Source organism: Salvelinus alpinus, chromosome 8 (genome assembly GCF_045679555.1).
Source record: "Salvelinus alpinus chromosome 8, SLU_Salpinus.1, whole genome shotgun sequence".
NCBI classification, from domain to species: Eukaryota; Metazoa; Chordata; class Actinopteri; order Salmoniformes; family Salmonidae; genus Salvelinus; species Salvelinus alpinus.
Genome location: NC_092093.1, coordinates 9,464,705 through 9,479,704, shown reverse-complemented (window position 1 = coordinate 9,479,704; position 15,000 = coordinate 9,464,705). Strand labels below are relative to the sequence as shown.

The following is a 15,000-nucleotide window of genomic DNA, read 5'->3' as shown; positions in this document are numbered from 1 at the left end:
CATACACACACACAGACACAAACCCTGTCCCTCTCCCCCCTCGAACAGACTCACACACACACACATATACACACACACACACACACACACACACACACACACACACACACACACACACACACACACACACACACACACACACACACACACACACACACACACACACACATACACATACACACATACACACACACAGACACAAACCCTGTCCCTCTCCCCCCTCGAACAGACTCACACACACACACACACACACACACACACACACACACACACACACACACACACACACACACACACACACACACACACACACACACACACACACTCACACACACTCACACACACACACACCCCCCCCCCCACACATTCAGCCTACCCACAGCTGTTCCAGTGTTTAGAATGCAGGTTGGACTGAAAGCACACAGCAAATTCACCCCAGACAGACGATTCCCCCATCACTCACTCTAGCTCCCTCTCCCTCTCCCTCTCATGCAAAATGGGGGCGTAGGCCAAACCTCTGTAGGCCAGACACACACACATCCACAAACAGACGGAGGCAAATTTGGGACACACACACACCCCAACCATGTACACGCACACACAGAGCCCCCCTCTCACGCCAAAACACACACCCCTTCTCCAAAACATTTCCCCTCTGCACAGCCCTCTCCCTAATCTACACACACAGAGCCCCCTCTGACCATATCCCTCATGGGTATTCCCTCTAACCTCACAGTTCAAATCACGGAGACAAACATTTTCAGTGAGTGCACTGCACGCGACCCTGCAGAAATAGGCCATTGTGGCCAACTGTCTTTGTGGGTAATGGTATTGTTCTGCAAGCTGCGTTGTTATGGAATATAAGCAATATATTCCCCTTATGTGGACAGATCCTAGATCAACATTCTCACACTGAGAAAGGTTGTGGATACAAGGTCTCTTTCAAACCTCAGAAGACTGAAAATTAAGGTTAAATAAACATGAATAACATAAATAACATCTATAATTCAGTTTTAGACAGGAGATCAGATCAAATAAATGTGAATCGTGGTTAAGTCTGAGACGCCACACGATTTGTTTTACGATGTGTTTAGTTGCTTCCCGAGTGGTGCAGCGGGTCTATGGCACAGCATCTCAGTGCTAGAGGTGTCACTACAGACCCTGGTTCAGTTCCAGGCTGTATCACAACCGACCGTGATTGAGAGTCCCATAGGGCGGGGCACAATTGGCTAAGCGTCGTCCGGGTTTGGCCGGGGGTAGGTCGTCATTGTAAAATAAGAATTTGTTTTTTAACTGACTTGTCTAGTTAAAATAAAGGTTAAATAAAAATGTATAAAATTATGATGAAATATGCTGATTCATGCTATTCTTCAGAGACAGCAGCAGCTCTATCAGACAGGCTGTTATCTCCTGGTTAATGTACATCTACATCACCCGGAGGATATGAATGTCTTGTCTGTTATGTTACAACATGTGCTTCCCTAATCCCAGACACAACAGGCTCAAACACAACATCATTCCAGATGCCCTGTTCAATATCAGTTAGTTAAATTGGTAATAACTCAACTCATTCTGACAGAGAATAGCCTTACTCGTTGGTAATTACATCGTCACAAACTTACATTTGAACATCTTATTAAAATGCTTAGACTAAATAGATAGGAGAAGATCCAGTCCACTGCTGTTGTCATCCTCCTGTTCCACTACAGACCTTTCCCTGGGACTGTCTTATTATACTAATATAGGTTGGGACCAATAGAACACGTGTCTCTGTAGTGGGAGGAGTTGGCCCTGTCCTTGTGACCCCTTGTTGTTTTGGAGGGACCCTCCGTGGCTGTGTGTGTGTGTGTGTGTGTGTGTGTGTGTGTGTGTGTGTGTGTGTGTGTGTGTGTGTGTGTGTGTGTGTGTGTGTGTGTGTGTGTGTGTGTGTGTGTGTGTGTGTGTGTGTGTGTGTGTGTGTGTTTAGGGGAGGAAGGGGGTCCTGGTGAGCAAATAGGGCTTTCCTCCTCTCTCTCTCTCTCTCTCTCTCTCTCTATCTTGCCCTCTCTCTCTCTCTCTCTCTCTCTATCTTGCCCTCTCTCTGTCCCCCTCTCTCTCCCTCTCTCTCTCTCTCTCCCTCTCTCTCTATTCAAATAAATTCAAAGAGCTTTTTGGCATGGAAAACATATGCCAAAGTAAGTGAAATAAACTCAGCAAAAAAAGAAACGTCCTCTCACTGTCAACTGCGTTAATTTTCAGCAAACTTAACATGTGTAAATATTTGTATGCACATAACAAGATTCAACAACTGAGACATAAACTGAACAAGTTCCACAGACATGTGACTAACAGAAATTGAATAATGAGTCCCTGAACAAAAAGGGGGGGTCAAAATCAAAAGTAACAGTCAGTATCTGGTGTGGCCACCAGCTGCATTAAGTACTTTTTGTTGGAGTTGCACCCCTTCTGAAAAAACCTACACTCGATCCCTCCGATGTCAACAACTACAGACCAGTATCCCTTCTTTCTTTTCTCTCCAAAACTCTTGAACGTGCCGTCCTTGGCCAGCTCTCCTGCTTTCTCTCTCAGAATGACCTTCTTGATCCAAATCAGTCAGGTTTCAAGACTAGTCATTCAACTGAGACTGCTCTTCTCTGTGTCACGGAGGCGCTCCGCACTGCTAAAGCTAACTCTCTCTCCTCTGCTCTCATCCTTCTAGACCTATCGGCTGCCTTTGATACTGTGAACCATCAGATCCTCCTCTCCACCCTCTCCGAGCTGGGCATCTCCGGCGCGGCCCACGCTTGGATTGCGTCCTACCTGACAGGTCGCTCCTACCAGGTGGCGTGGCGAGAATCTGTCTCCGCACCACGTGCTCTCACCACTGGTGTCCCCCAGGGCTCTGTTCTAGGCCCTCTCCTATTCTCGCTATACACCAAGTCACTTGGCTCTGTCATATCCTCACATGGTCTCTCCTATCATTGCTATGCAGACGACACACAATTAATCTTCTCCTTTCCCCCCTCTGATAACCAGGTGGTGAATCGCATCTCTGCATGTCTGGCAGACATATCAGTGTGGATGACGGATCACCACCTCAAGCTGAACCTCGGCAAGACGGAGCTGCTCTTCCTCCCGGGGAAGGACTGCCCGTTCCATGATCTCGCCATCACGGTTAACAACTCCATTGTGTCCTCCTCCCAGAGTGCTAAGAACCTTGGCGTGATCCTGGACAACACCCTGTCGTTCTCAACTACCATCAAGGCGGTGACCCGTTCCTGTAGGTTCATGCTCTACAACATTCGCAGAGTACGACCCTGCCTCACGCAGGAAGCGGCGCAGGTCCTAATCCAGGCACTTGTCATCTCCCGTCTGGATTACTGCAACTCGCTGTTGGCTGGGCTCCCTGCCTGTGCCATTAAACCCCTACAACTCATCCAGAACGCCGCAGCCCGTCTGGTGTTCAACTTTCCCAAGTTCTCTCACGTCACCCCGCTCCTCCGCTCTCTCCACTGGCTTCCAGTTGAAGCTCGCATCCGCTACAAGACCATGGTGCTTGCCTACGGAGCTGTGAGGGGAACGGCACCTCCGTACCTTCAGGCTCTGATCAGGCCCTACACCCAAACAAGGGCACTGCGTTCATCCACCTCTGGCCTGCTCGCCTCCCTACCTCTGAGGAAGTACAGTTCCCGCTCAGCCCAGTCAAAACTGTTCGCTGCTCTGGCACCCCAATGGTGGAACAAACTCCCTCACGACGCCAGGTCAGCGGAGTCAATCACCACCTTCCGGAGACACCTGAAACCCCACCTCTTTAAGGAATACCTAGGATAGGATAAAGTAATCCTTCTAACCCCCCCCCCCTTAAAAGAGTTAGATGCACTATTGTAAAGTGGTTGTTCCACTGGATATCATAAGGTGAATGCACCAATTTGTAAGTCGCTCTGGATAAGAGCGTCTGCTAAATGACTTAAATGTAAATGTACTGCAGTGCATCTCCTCCTCATGGACTGCACCAGATGTGCCAGTTCTTGCTGTGAGATGTTACCCCACTCTTCCACCAAGGCACCTGCAAGTTCCCAGACATTTCTGGGGGGAATGGCCCTAGCCCTCACCCTCCGATCCAACCTGTCCCACACTTGCTCAATGGGATTGAGATCCGGGCTCTTCGCTGGCCATGGCAGAACACTGACATTCCTGTCTTGCAGGAAATCACACACTGAACGAGCAGTATGGCTGGTGGCATTGTCATGCTGGAGGGTCATGTCAGGATGAGCCTGCAGGAAGGGCTCCACATGAGGGAGGAGGATGTCTTCCCTGTAACGCACAGCGTTGAGATTGCCTGCAATGACAACATGCTCAGTCTAATGATGCTGTGACACACCGCCCCAGACCATGACAAACCCTCCACCTCCAAATTATCCCGCTCCAGAGTACAGGCCTCGGTGTAACGCTCATTCCTTCGACGATAAACGTGAATCCGACCATCACCCCTGGTGAGACAAAACCACGACTCGTCAGTGAAGAGCACTTTTTGCCAGTCCTGTCTGGTCCAGGGACGGTGGGTTTGTGCCCATAGGCGACATTGTTGCCGGTGATGTCTGGTGAGGACCTGCCTTACAACAGGCCTACAAGCCCTCAGTCCAGCCTTTCTCAACCTGTTGCGGACAGTCTGAGCACTGATGGAGGGATTGTGCGTTCCTGGTGTAACTTGTGCAGTTGTTGTTGCCATCCTGTACCTGTCCCACAGGTGTGATGTTCGGATGTACCGACCCTGTACAGGTGTTGTTACACGTGGTCTGCCACTGCGAGGGCGAACAGCTGTCCGTCCTGTCTCCCTGTAGCACTGTCTTAAGCGTCTCACAGTACGGACATTGCAATTTATTGCCCTGGCCACATCTGCAGTACTCATGCCTCCTTGCAGCATGCCTAAGGCACGTTCACGCAGATGAGCAGGGAGGGCATCTTTCTTTTGGTGTTTTTCAGAGTCAGTAGGAAGGCCTCTTTAGTGTCCTAAGTTTTCATAACTGTGACCTTAATTGCCTAGCGTCTGTAAGCTGTTAGTGTCTTAACGGACATCACACAGGTGCATGTTCATTAATTGTTTATGGTTCATTGAACAAGCATGGGAAACAGTGTTTAAACACTTTACAATGAAGATCTGTGAAGTTAATTGGATTTTTACAAAGTATCTTTGAAAGACAGGGTCCTGAAAAAGGGAAATGTATTTTTTTGCTGATAATAAACAAAATGTAAATAAACAATTAGAAATGAACAGTAAACAAACATTTTAAAGGAATAGAGACATTTCACATGTCATATTACGGCTACATACAGTCTCTCTCTCCCTTTCTCTCTCTCTTTCCCACTCCCTCTCTACTGTCCCGTACCATCCATCCTCTCCTCTCTCTATCAGGTCCTTCTAACTTAATCCTGACCTAAAACATTTGAAGTTAATGCCTAAACTTAACCTTGAAATTGAAATTTAACGTTTGGAACAACATTTACATTTGACGTTTGGAACACTCTTAGAATCGTATAAAAATGGTTTTATTTTATGCAGAGAACAGGATACAAGCCATGGATAACGAACCACCCACTGTCTCAAACCAGGAAGAAGGCCAGAATAGCTCCTATCAACAGAACACACATATCCTTCTCATCTGTCCATCTCTTAAGCATGGATTTTAAGTATACACATGCCACACAAGGTTGGTGGCACCTTAATTGGGGAGAATGGGCTTGTGGTAATGACTGGAGTGGAATTCGTGAAACGGTATCAAATACATCAGCCGTCAGCAGCCTCCTGTGATACATGCATTCCCTCTTGTTAAAGCTGCAATATGCCACTGAGTTATAGATCTGTCATTCTCATTGAAAGCAAGTCTAAGACGCGGTAGATCTGTTCTATCTGCGCAATTTCTATGCTTCCCGTTCTTACGTTTCGTTTTGTTGCATCTTTTACCTTCGGTTTTGTTCACCAGCCTCAAAACAGTTGAAAATACTATATTTTTGGGGTTATGGAAAATATATTTCCCAGCGGTTTAGATGGTACAATGATTCTCTACAATGTACTAGCTTGTTTAGTCACATTAAACTGAAATTACAAATGGCAGTACGATTTCTGCATAGTGCATATTAAAAAAAATAATAATAATAATTTATGCAGAGATCAGGAGACCAAAGCCATGGATAACAAACCTCCCACTGTCCCAAACCAGGAAGAAGGCCAGAATAGCTCTTATCAATAGAACAGGGCTGTTGTTACCAGCTAAGTGCAAACCCAACACCTCTCATAGAATCAAAACAGTCAGAGGGAAACCACTCAACCTAATGTGATAAGACTCCAGCACCAAGAGGATATATTCTAATATCTGATTTATATATATATATAATGTACCTACGGAAAGTATTCAGACGCTTTGACTTTTTCCACATTTTGTTACGTTACAGCCTTATTCTAAAATTGATTAAATTGTTTTTATTTTCCTCATCAATCTACACACAATACCCCATAATGACAAATCAAAAACAGGGGTTTAGAAATTGTTGCAAATGTATTAATTAAAAAATAATGAAATATCACATTTACATAAGTATTCAGACCCTTTACTCAGTACTTTGTTGAAGCGCCTTTGGCAGCAATTTCAGCCTCAAGTCTTCTTGGGTATGAGACTACAAGCTTGGCACACCTGTATTTGGGGAGTTTCTCCCATTCTTCTCTGCAGATCCTCTCAAGCTCTGTCAGGTTGGATGGGAAGTGTTGTTGTGTGCTTAGGGTCGTTGTCCTGTTGGAAGATGAACCTTCACCCCAGTCTGAGGTCCTGTGTGGTCTGGAGCAGGTTTTCATCAAGGATCTCTCTGTACTTTGCTCCGTTCATCTTTCCCTCGATCCTGACTAGTCTCCCAGTCCCTGCAGCTGAAAACATCCCCACAGCATAATGCTTCACTGTAGAGATGGTGCTGGTTTCCTCCAGATGTGACGCTTGGTATTAAGGCCAAAGAGTTCAATCTTGGTTTTAATCAGACCAGAGAATCTTGTTTCTTATGGTCTGAGAGTCTTCAGGTGACTTTTGGCAAACTCCAAGTGGGCTGTCATGTGCCTTTTAATGAGGAGTGGCTTCTGTCTGGCCACTCTACCATAATGGCCTGATTGGTGGAGTGCTGCAGAGATGGTTGTCTTTCCGGAAGGTTCTCCCATCTCCACAGAGGAACTTTAGAGCTCTGTCAGTGTGACCATTGGGTTCTTGGTCACCTCCCTGACCAAGGCCCTTCTCTTCCGATTGCTCAGTTTGGCCGGGAGGCCAGCTCTAGGAAGAGTCTTGGTGGTTCCAAACTTCTTACATTTAAGAATGATGGAGGCCACTGTGTTCTTGTGGACCTTCAATGCTGCTGAAATGTTTTGGTACCCTTCCCCAGATCTGTTCCCCGACACAATCCTGTCTCGGAGCTCTATGGACAATTCCTTCGACCTCATGGCTTGGTTTTTGCTCTGACATGCACTGTCAACTGTGGGACCTTATATAGACAGGTGTGTGCCTTTCCAAATCATGTCCAATCAATTGAATTTACCCCAGGTGGACTCCAATCAAGTTGTAGAAACATCTCAAGGATGATCAATGGAAACAGGATGCACCTGAGCTCCATTTCGAGTCTTAGAGCAAAGGGTCTGAATACTTATGCAAATTCTAAAAACCTGTTTTCGTTTTGTCATTATGGGTTATTGTGTGTAGATTGCTGAGTATTTTTACTTATTTAATCCATTTTAGAATAAGGCTGTAACATAACAAAATGTGGAAAAAGTCAAGGGGTCTGAATACTTTCCGAAGGCACTGTATATATATCACTGTATGTCAAACCAGACTCTCTCTTTCCCTCTGACACAATGCAAACAAAAGGTACTTTCCTTCCTGCTGTAACTGAATTCCCTACTGAATGATTTTCTGAAATAGTTAATAATAGGCCTACGATACAGACAGACTGGGACAGGTTAATAATACGATACAGACAGACTGGGACAGGTTATTAATACGATATAGACAGACTGGACTACAGACTGGGACAGGTTCAATAATACGATATAGACAGACTGGGCTACAAACTGGGACAGGTTATATAATACGATATAGACAGACTGGGCTACAGACTGGGACAGGTTCAATAATATGATATAGACAGACTGGGACAGGTTAAATAATATGATGTAGACAGACTGGACTACAGTCTTGAACAGGTTAATTCATATGATATAGGCAGACTGAGCTACAGACTGGGACAGGTTCATTAATATGATATAGACAGACTGGGACAGGTTAAATAACACGATATAGACAGACTGGGCTACAGACTGGGACAGGTTCATTAATATGATGTAGACAGACTGGGACAGGTTAAATAACACGATATAGACAGACTGGGCTACAGACTGGGACAGGTTAAATAATATGATGTAGACAGACTGGGACAGGTTAAATAACACGATATAGACAGACTGGGCTACAGACTGGGACAGGTTCCATGTCAATTCTCACAGACAGATATAGCTGTAAGGCCTTTACACAGAGACAAGGTTATATTCAGGCAGCAGGCAGCAGTGACTACAGGAGGGAAACAATGACTACAGGAGAGAAACAATGACTACAGGAGAGAAACAATGACTACAGGAGAGAAACAATGACTACAGGAGAGAAACAATGACTACAGGAGAGAAACAATGACTACAGGAGAGAAACAATGACTACAGGAGAGAAACAATGACTACAGGAGAGAAACAATGACTACAGGAGAGAAACAATGACTACAGGAGAGAAACAATGACTACAGGAGAGAAACAATGACTACAGGAGAGCAGCAGTGACTACAGGAGAGCCGCAATGACTACAGGAGAGAAACAATGACTACAGGAGAGAAACAATGACTACAGGAGAGAAACAATGACTACAGGAGAGAAACAATGACTACAGGAGAGAAACAATGACTACAGGAGAGAAACAATGACTACAGGAGAGAAACAATGACTACAGGAGAGAAACAATGACTACAGGAGAGAAACAATGACTACAGGAGAGAAACAATGACTACAGGAGAGAAACAATGACTACAGGAGAGAAACAATGACTACAGGAGAGCAGCAGTGACTACAGGAGAGAAACAATGACTACAGGAGAGAAACAATGACTACAGGAGAGAAACAATGACTACAGGAGAGAAACAATGACTACAGGAGAGAAACAATGACTACAGGAGAGCCGCAATGACTACAGGAGAGAAACAATGACTACAGGAGAGAAACAATGACTACAGGAGAGAAACAATGACTACAGGAGAGAAACAATGACTACAGGAGAGAAACAATGACTACAGGAGAGAAACAATGACTACAGGAGAGAAACAATGACTACAGGAGGGCAGCAGTGACTACAGGAGAGAAACAATGACTACAGGAGAGAAACAATGACTACAGGAGAGAAACAATGACTACAGGAGAGCAGCAGTGACTACAGGAGAGAAACAATGACTACAGGAGAGAAACAATGACTACAGGAGAGAAACAATGACTACAGGAGAGCAGCAATGACGAGAGAAGAGTCCAAAACAGTGTTGACAATATTGACACACACAGTCAGACTTGTTATTCATCACATTACACAACTAGGCCTATACGCGGATCCTAGAAAGCGATCCCTGATGGCACTGATTGTAAATACTGTAGTTTCCCTTCGCGGACACGGCTTATGCCCGCTCAGCCTGATCGGACCTCTCGCTCTGTAAATTTGTCGCAGACAGTAAAAAGCTGTCCGATGCATACTGAAATGATAGACACTCACAAGTGTTGCAAAAATGACAGGCTATCAGGGTACTCCATATGTGTTTCAGTGGGAAAATAAACCCACATTATACCTCTTTGAGTGATGGGCAGACAGGCTGTAGGCTGTCTCTCAATGAGCGAGCGCACCAAAAGCGCTTGTTGGTTGACATTAATTCCAAGTAATAAAACGGACCAGGACAATGGAATAGTAAATGTGAAAGATCAACAAACACTTATTCTAAGGTTCTTAGTCTATAAATGTAGCCGAATATGGAAGAACTTTTGCAAAAAGAAACTCCACAATTGACTTGTCCACACAGCGTTAAATCGGAGCGCAGAAGAACATTGTTGTTTCATGCATAGACAAATATTTTCTTAAAAGCGTGCGCATGATATGCTTTGTACTCCGAAAACATTCGTGTAGAAGCCAATAAATACGAACAAAACGACGCATATTTGTCCTAACGTGCACGGTGTGATATGTTTATAAACATCATATAACATCAAAATAGCAAATTGCATTATTCCACTCAATTTGTTGTCCTTTTCTACTTTATTGAACGCAACCATTGCATGCCAGCGAAAACGTTTTCTTGGTATAGAATATAGCATTTAGAGAATTACTTACGATTTGAGAGGATTCTGAATGACAGTCGCCATTTTGCTGCTAGACAGTAAGCAAATATGCCAAATCTCAAAGCTGTTTGGGACCCTATGAAAAAAACAACCAGTAAGGGCCTAGGCGACCTGCTCCTTAACCAATACAATACCAGGATGCAGGAGTAAAGGCGTGGTTTAGGAGAAAACTGTCAAAAGCGTTCCATAAAGACGATGAGCCAAGGCTACATACAGTACAACTTTATATTGCACACATGCAAATCGTTACAGTGTACATAGTCAGTATAAGTCATTTACATAGTGTAGGTATATCCCCGGGGCATATGAAACAGATATAGCAAGGAGTGGCTACATTTTCTAGCAGGGAAAAGAAAAGCACTGCCAGTTGTCCTGTGTTCCTTTGTGCCTGTCCCAAACAGACCATCTTTATTTTCTCAGCATATCAAATCAAATGTTATTGGTCACATACACATGGTTAGCAGATGTTATTGCGAGTATAGCGAAACGCTTATATGGAGACTCTTCTTCATTCAGTGGCATTTAGCAAAACAAATAGAATGGTACTAGAAGATATATATAATATTATGTAGCAGGGTAGTAAAACACATTAACATGAGGTCGATTTAGATGAGTATATTGTAGAAGCATAAGTTACACATGAAGGTTTGTTTACACAGGAAATTCAAACAAAGCAATGGCTGATTGATGCTCTATCTAAAATGTAAACAAATCACAACTACTGTCACACTACAGACAACAAATTCATCTTTTCCACTCTCTGTTACAATGTTCAGTTCATGAGAATGATGTTAAAAATGTTAGTTTTCCTTTTAGAGGAGGGGAGAGCGATTGAAAGCACACGCATCCAATCGTAAAGCAGCAAAGAGGGCCATTATTGTCAGTGATAAACCAATGAGATTTGGCTTGTCGGGTGTTAAATTGGTCACATGGACGCAAAATTGCAGCAGGTAGAGGAACTTTGTGTCAAGCTCCTACAATCAATCAAATGTATTTATAAAGCCCTTCTTACATCAGCTGATGTCACAAAGTGCTGTACAGAAACCCAGCCTAAAACCCCAAACAGCAAGCAATGCAGGTGTACAGCATGTTCAATAATATATTTGATCAACATCGCAATCTCTTATTAATACACGGATAACACCAATTTATTTTAAAGCTACACTATGTCACTTTTTGGGCGACCTGACAAAATTAACATAGAAATGTGAGTTATAGATCTGTCATTCTCATTGAAAGCAAGTCTAAGAAGCGGTAGATCTGTTCTATGTGCACTATTTCTATGCTTCTTGTGCTTAAGTTTTGTTTTTTTGCTTATTTTACTCTCGGTTTAGTAGATCAGCTTAAAACATCTGAAAATACAATCTTTATGGTTATCGAAAAAATATTCCACAGTGGTTTAGATGGTACAATGATTTTCTATACTATACTTGCTTGTTTAGTCACATAAACTGAAATTTGACGAACTATTAGAATTTTAATGGTGGAGCAATTTCGGGCATAAAGCATCTTTAAATATGATAAAGATAGATCATTAAAATTGTCTACTTTGCTTATGGCTTATGTCAAAGAAGCGAAATGGCTAGCCGAATTAGCTAACATACTACAAAGTAAACTACACAGAAGTGAGTGACAGATCTCATGTTGATGTTTACTGTCTGGTATTTGGGTCCACAGCAATAGCAGGGTTGAAGAAAGGGAATTGGCATGGCAGCGGGTGACACGGTTACCGCTTGGACTGGTAACGAGACCGCGCGAGCCGCAGAAGACAACACAGAAACAGGTAGAAAGGTATGATGGTGATTAGGTTGGTTGGTTGTACTAAATTAGTCAGTGTAGCCTATAGCTAACTTACAAGACCAATCAAAATGTAGCTAACTGATGTATACTTTGTATTTATTATGGATCCCCATTAGTTCCTGTCAAGGCAGCAGCTACTCTTCCTGGGGTTTATAATGGATCCCCATTAGTTCCTGTCAAGGCAGCAGCTACTCTTCCTGGGGTTTATTATGGATCCCCATTAGCTCCTGTCAAGGCAGCAGCTACTCTTCCTGGGGTTTATTATGGATCCCCATTAGTTCCTGTCAAGGCAGCAGCTACTCTTCCTGGGGTTTATTATGGATCCCCATTAGTTCCTGTCAAGGCAGCAGCTACTCTTCCTGGGGTTTATTATGGATCCCCATTAGTTCCTGTCAAGACAGCAGCTACTCTTCCTGGGGTTTATTATGGATCCCCATTAGTTCCTGTCAAGGCAGCAGCTACTCTTCCTGGGGTTTATTATGGATCCCCATTAGTTCCTGCCAAGGCAGCAACTACTCTTCCTGGGGTTTATTATGGATCCCCATCAGTTCCTGCCAAGGCAGCAACTACTCTTCCTGGAGTTTATTATGGATCCCCATTAGTTCCTGTCAAGGCAGCAGCTACTCTTCCTGGGGTTTATTATGGATCCCCATTAGTTCCTGTCAAGGCAGCAACTACTCTTCCTGGGGTTTATTATGGATCCCCATTAGTTCCTGCCAAGGCAGCAGCTACTCATCCTGGGGTTTATTATGGATCTCCATTAGTTCCTGTCAAGGCAGCAGCTACTCTTCCTGGGGTTTATTATGGATCCCCATTAGTTCCTGTCAAGGCAGCAACTACTATTCCTGGGGTTTATTATGGATCCCCATTAGTTCCTGCCAAGGCAGCAACTACTCTTCCTGGGGTATATTATGGATCCACATTAGTTCCTGCCAAGGCAGCAACTACTCTTCCTGGGGTTTATTATGGATCCCCATTAGTTCCTGCCAAGGCAGCAACTACTCTTCCTGGGGTTTATTATGGATCCCCATTAGTTCCTGCCAAGGCAGCAACTACTCTTCCAGGGGTTTATTATGGATCCACATTAGTTCCTGCCAAGGCAGCAGCTACTCTTCCTGGGGTTTATTATGGATCCACATTAGTTCCTGCCAAGGCAGCAACTACTCTTCCTGGGGTTTATTATGGATTCCCATTAGCTCCTGTCAAGGCAGCAGCTAATCTTCCTGGGGTTTATTATGGAGCCCCATTAGCTCCTGTCAAGGCAGCAGCTACTCTTCCTGGGGTTTATTATGGATCCCCATTAGTTCCTGTCAAGGCAGCAGCTACTCTTCCTGGGGTTTATTATGGATCCCCATTAGTTCCTGTCAAGACAGCAGCTACTCTTCCTGGGGTTTATTATGGATCCCCATTAGTTCCTGTCAAGGCAGCAGCTACTCTTCCTGGGGTTTATTATGGATCCCCATTAGTTCCTGTCAAGGCAGCAGCTACTCTTCCTGGGGTTTATTATGGATCCCCATTAGTTCCTGTCAAGGCAGCAGCTACTCTTCCTGGGGTTTATTATGGATCCCCATTAGTTCCTGTCAAGGCAGCAACTACTCTTCCTGGGGTTTATTATGGATCCCCATTAGTTCCTGCCAAGGCAGCAACTACTCTTCCTGGGGTTTATTATGGATCCCCATTAGTTCCTGCCAAGGCAGCAGCTACCCTTCCTGGGGTTTATTATGGATCCCCATTAGTTCCTGTCAAGACAGCAGCTACTCTTCCTGGGGTTTATTATGGATCCCCATTAGTTCCTGTCAAGGCAGCAGCTACTCTTCCTGGGGTTTATTATGGATCCCCATTAGTTCCTGTCAAGGCAGCAGCTACTCTTCCTGGGGTTTATTATGGATCCCCATTAGTTCCTGTCAAGGCAGCAGTTACTCTTCCTGGGGTTTATTATGGATCCGCATTAGTTCCTGTCAAGACAGCAGCTACTCTTCCTGGGGTTTATTATGGATCCCCATTAGTTCCTGTCAAGGCAGCAGCTACTCTTCCTGGGGTTTATTATGGATCCCCATCAGTTCCTGCCAAGGCAGCAACTACTCATCCTGGAGTTTATTATGGATCCCCATTAGTTCCTGTCAAGGCAGCAGCTACTCTTCCTGGGGTTTATTATGGATCCCCATTAGTTCCTGTCAAGGCAGCAACTACTCTTCCTGGGGTTTATTATGGATGCCCATTAGTTCCTGTCAAGGCAGCAGCTACTCTTCCTGGGGTTTATTATGGATCCCCATTAGTTCCTGTCAAGGCAGCAACTACTATTCCTGGGGTTTATTATGGATCCCCATTAGTTCCTGCCAAGGCAGCAACTACTCTTCCTGGGGTTTATTATGGATCCACATTAGTTCCTGCCAAGGCAGCAACTACTCTTCCTGGGGTTTATTATGGATCCCCATTAGTTCCTGCCAAGGCAGCAACTACTCTTCCTGGGGTTTATTATGGATCCCCATTAGTTCCTGCCAAGGCAGCAACTACTCTTCCTGGGGTTTATTATGGATCCCCATTAGTTCCTGCCAAGGCAGCAGCTACTCTTCCTGGGGTTTATTATGGATCCCCATTAGTTCCTGTCAAGGCAGCAGCTACTCTTCCTGGGGTTTATTATGGATCCCCATTAGTTCCTGCCAAGGCAGCAACTACTCTTCCTGGGGTTTATTATGGATCCCTATTAGTTCCTGCCAAGGCAGCAGCTACTCTTCCTGGGGTTTATTATGGATTCCCATTAGCTCCTGTCAAGGCAGCAG

At 44.6% G+C, this 15,000-nt stretch overlaps 1 protein-coding gene across 2 annotated transcripts in view; it reads right to left on the bottom strand.

Annotated features, from left to right (window-relative positions):
* LOC139582519 (zinc finger protein DPF3-like) overlaps positions 1-10,503 on the bottom strand; it is a 58,349-nt gene extending 47,846 nt beyond the window's left edge. For both annotated transcript variants that reach the window (XM_071412598.1, XM_071412599.1), the window contains exon 1: positions 10,413-10,503. In XM_071412598.1, coding sequence (XP_071268699.1) covers positions 10,413-10,444 — 32 coding nt within the window. In that variant the 5' untranslated portion in view covers positions 10,445-10,503. The remainder of the gene's footprint in view (positions 1-10,412) is intronic.
* Between the last annotated feature and the right edge of the window lie 4,497 nt (positions 10,504-15,000).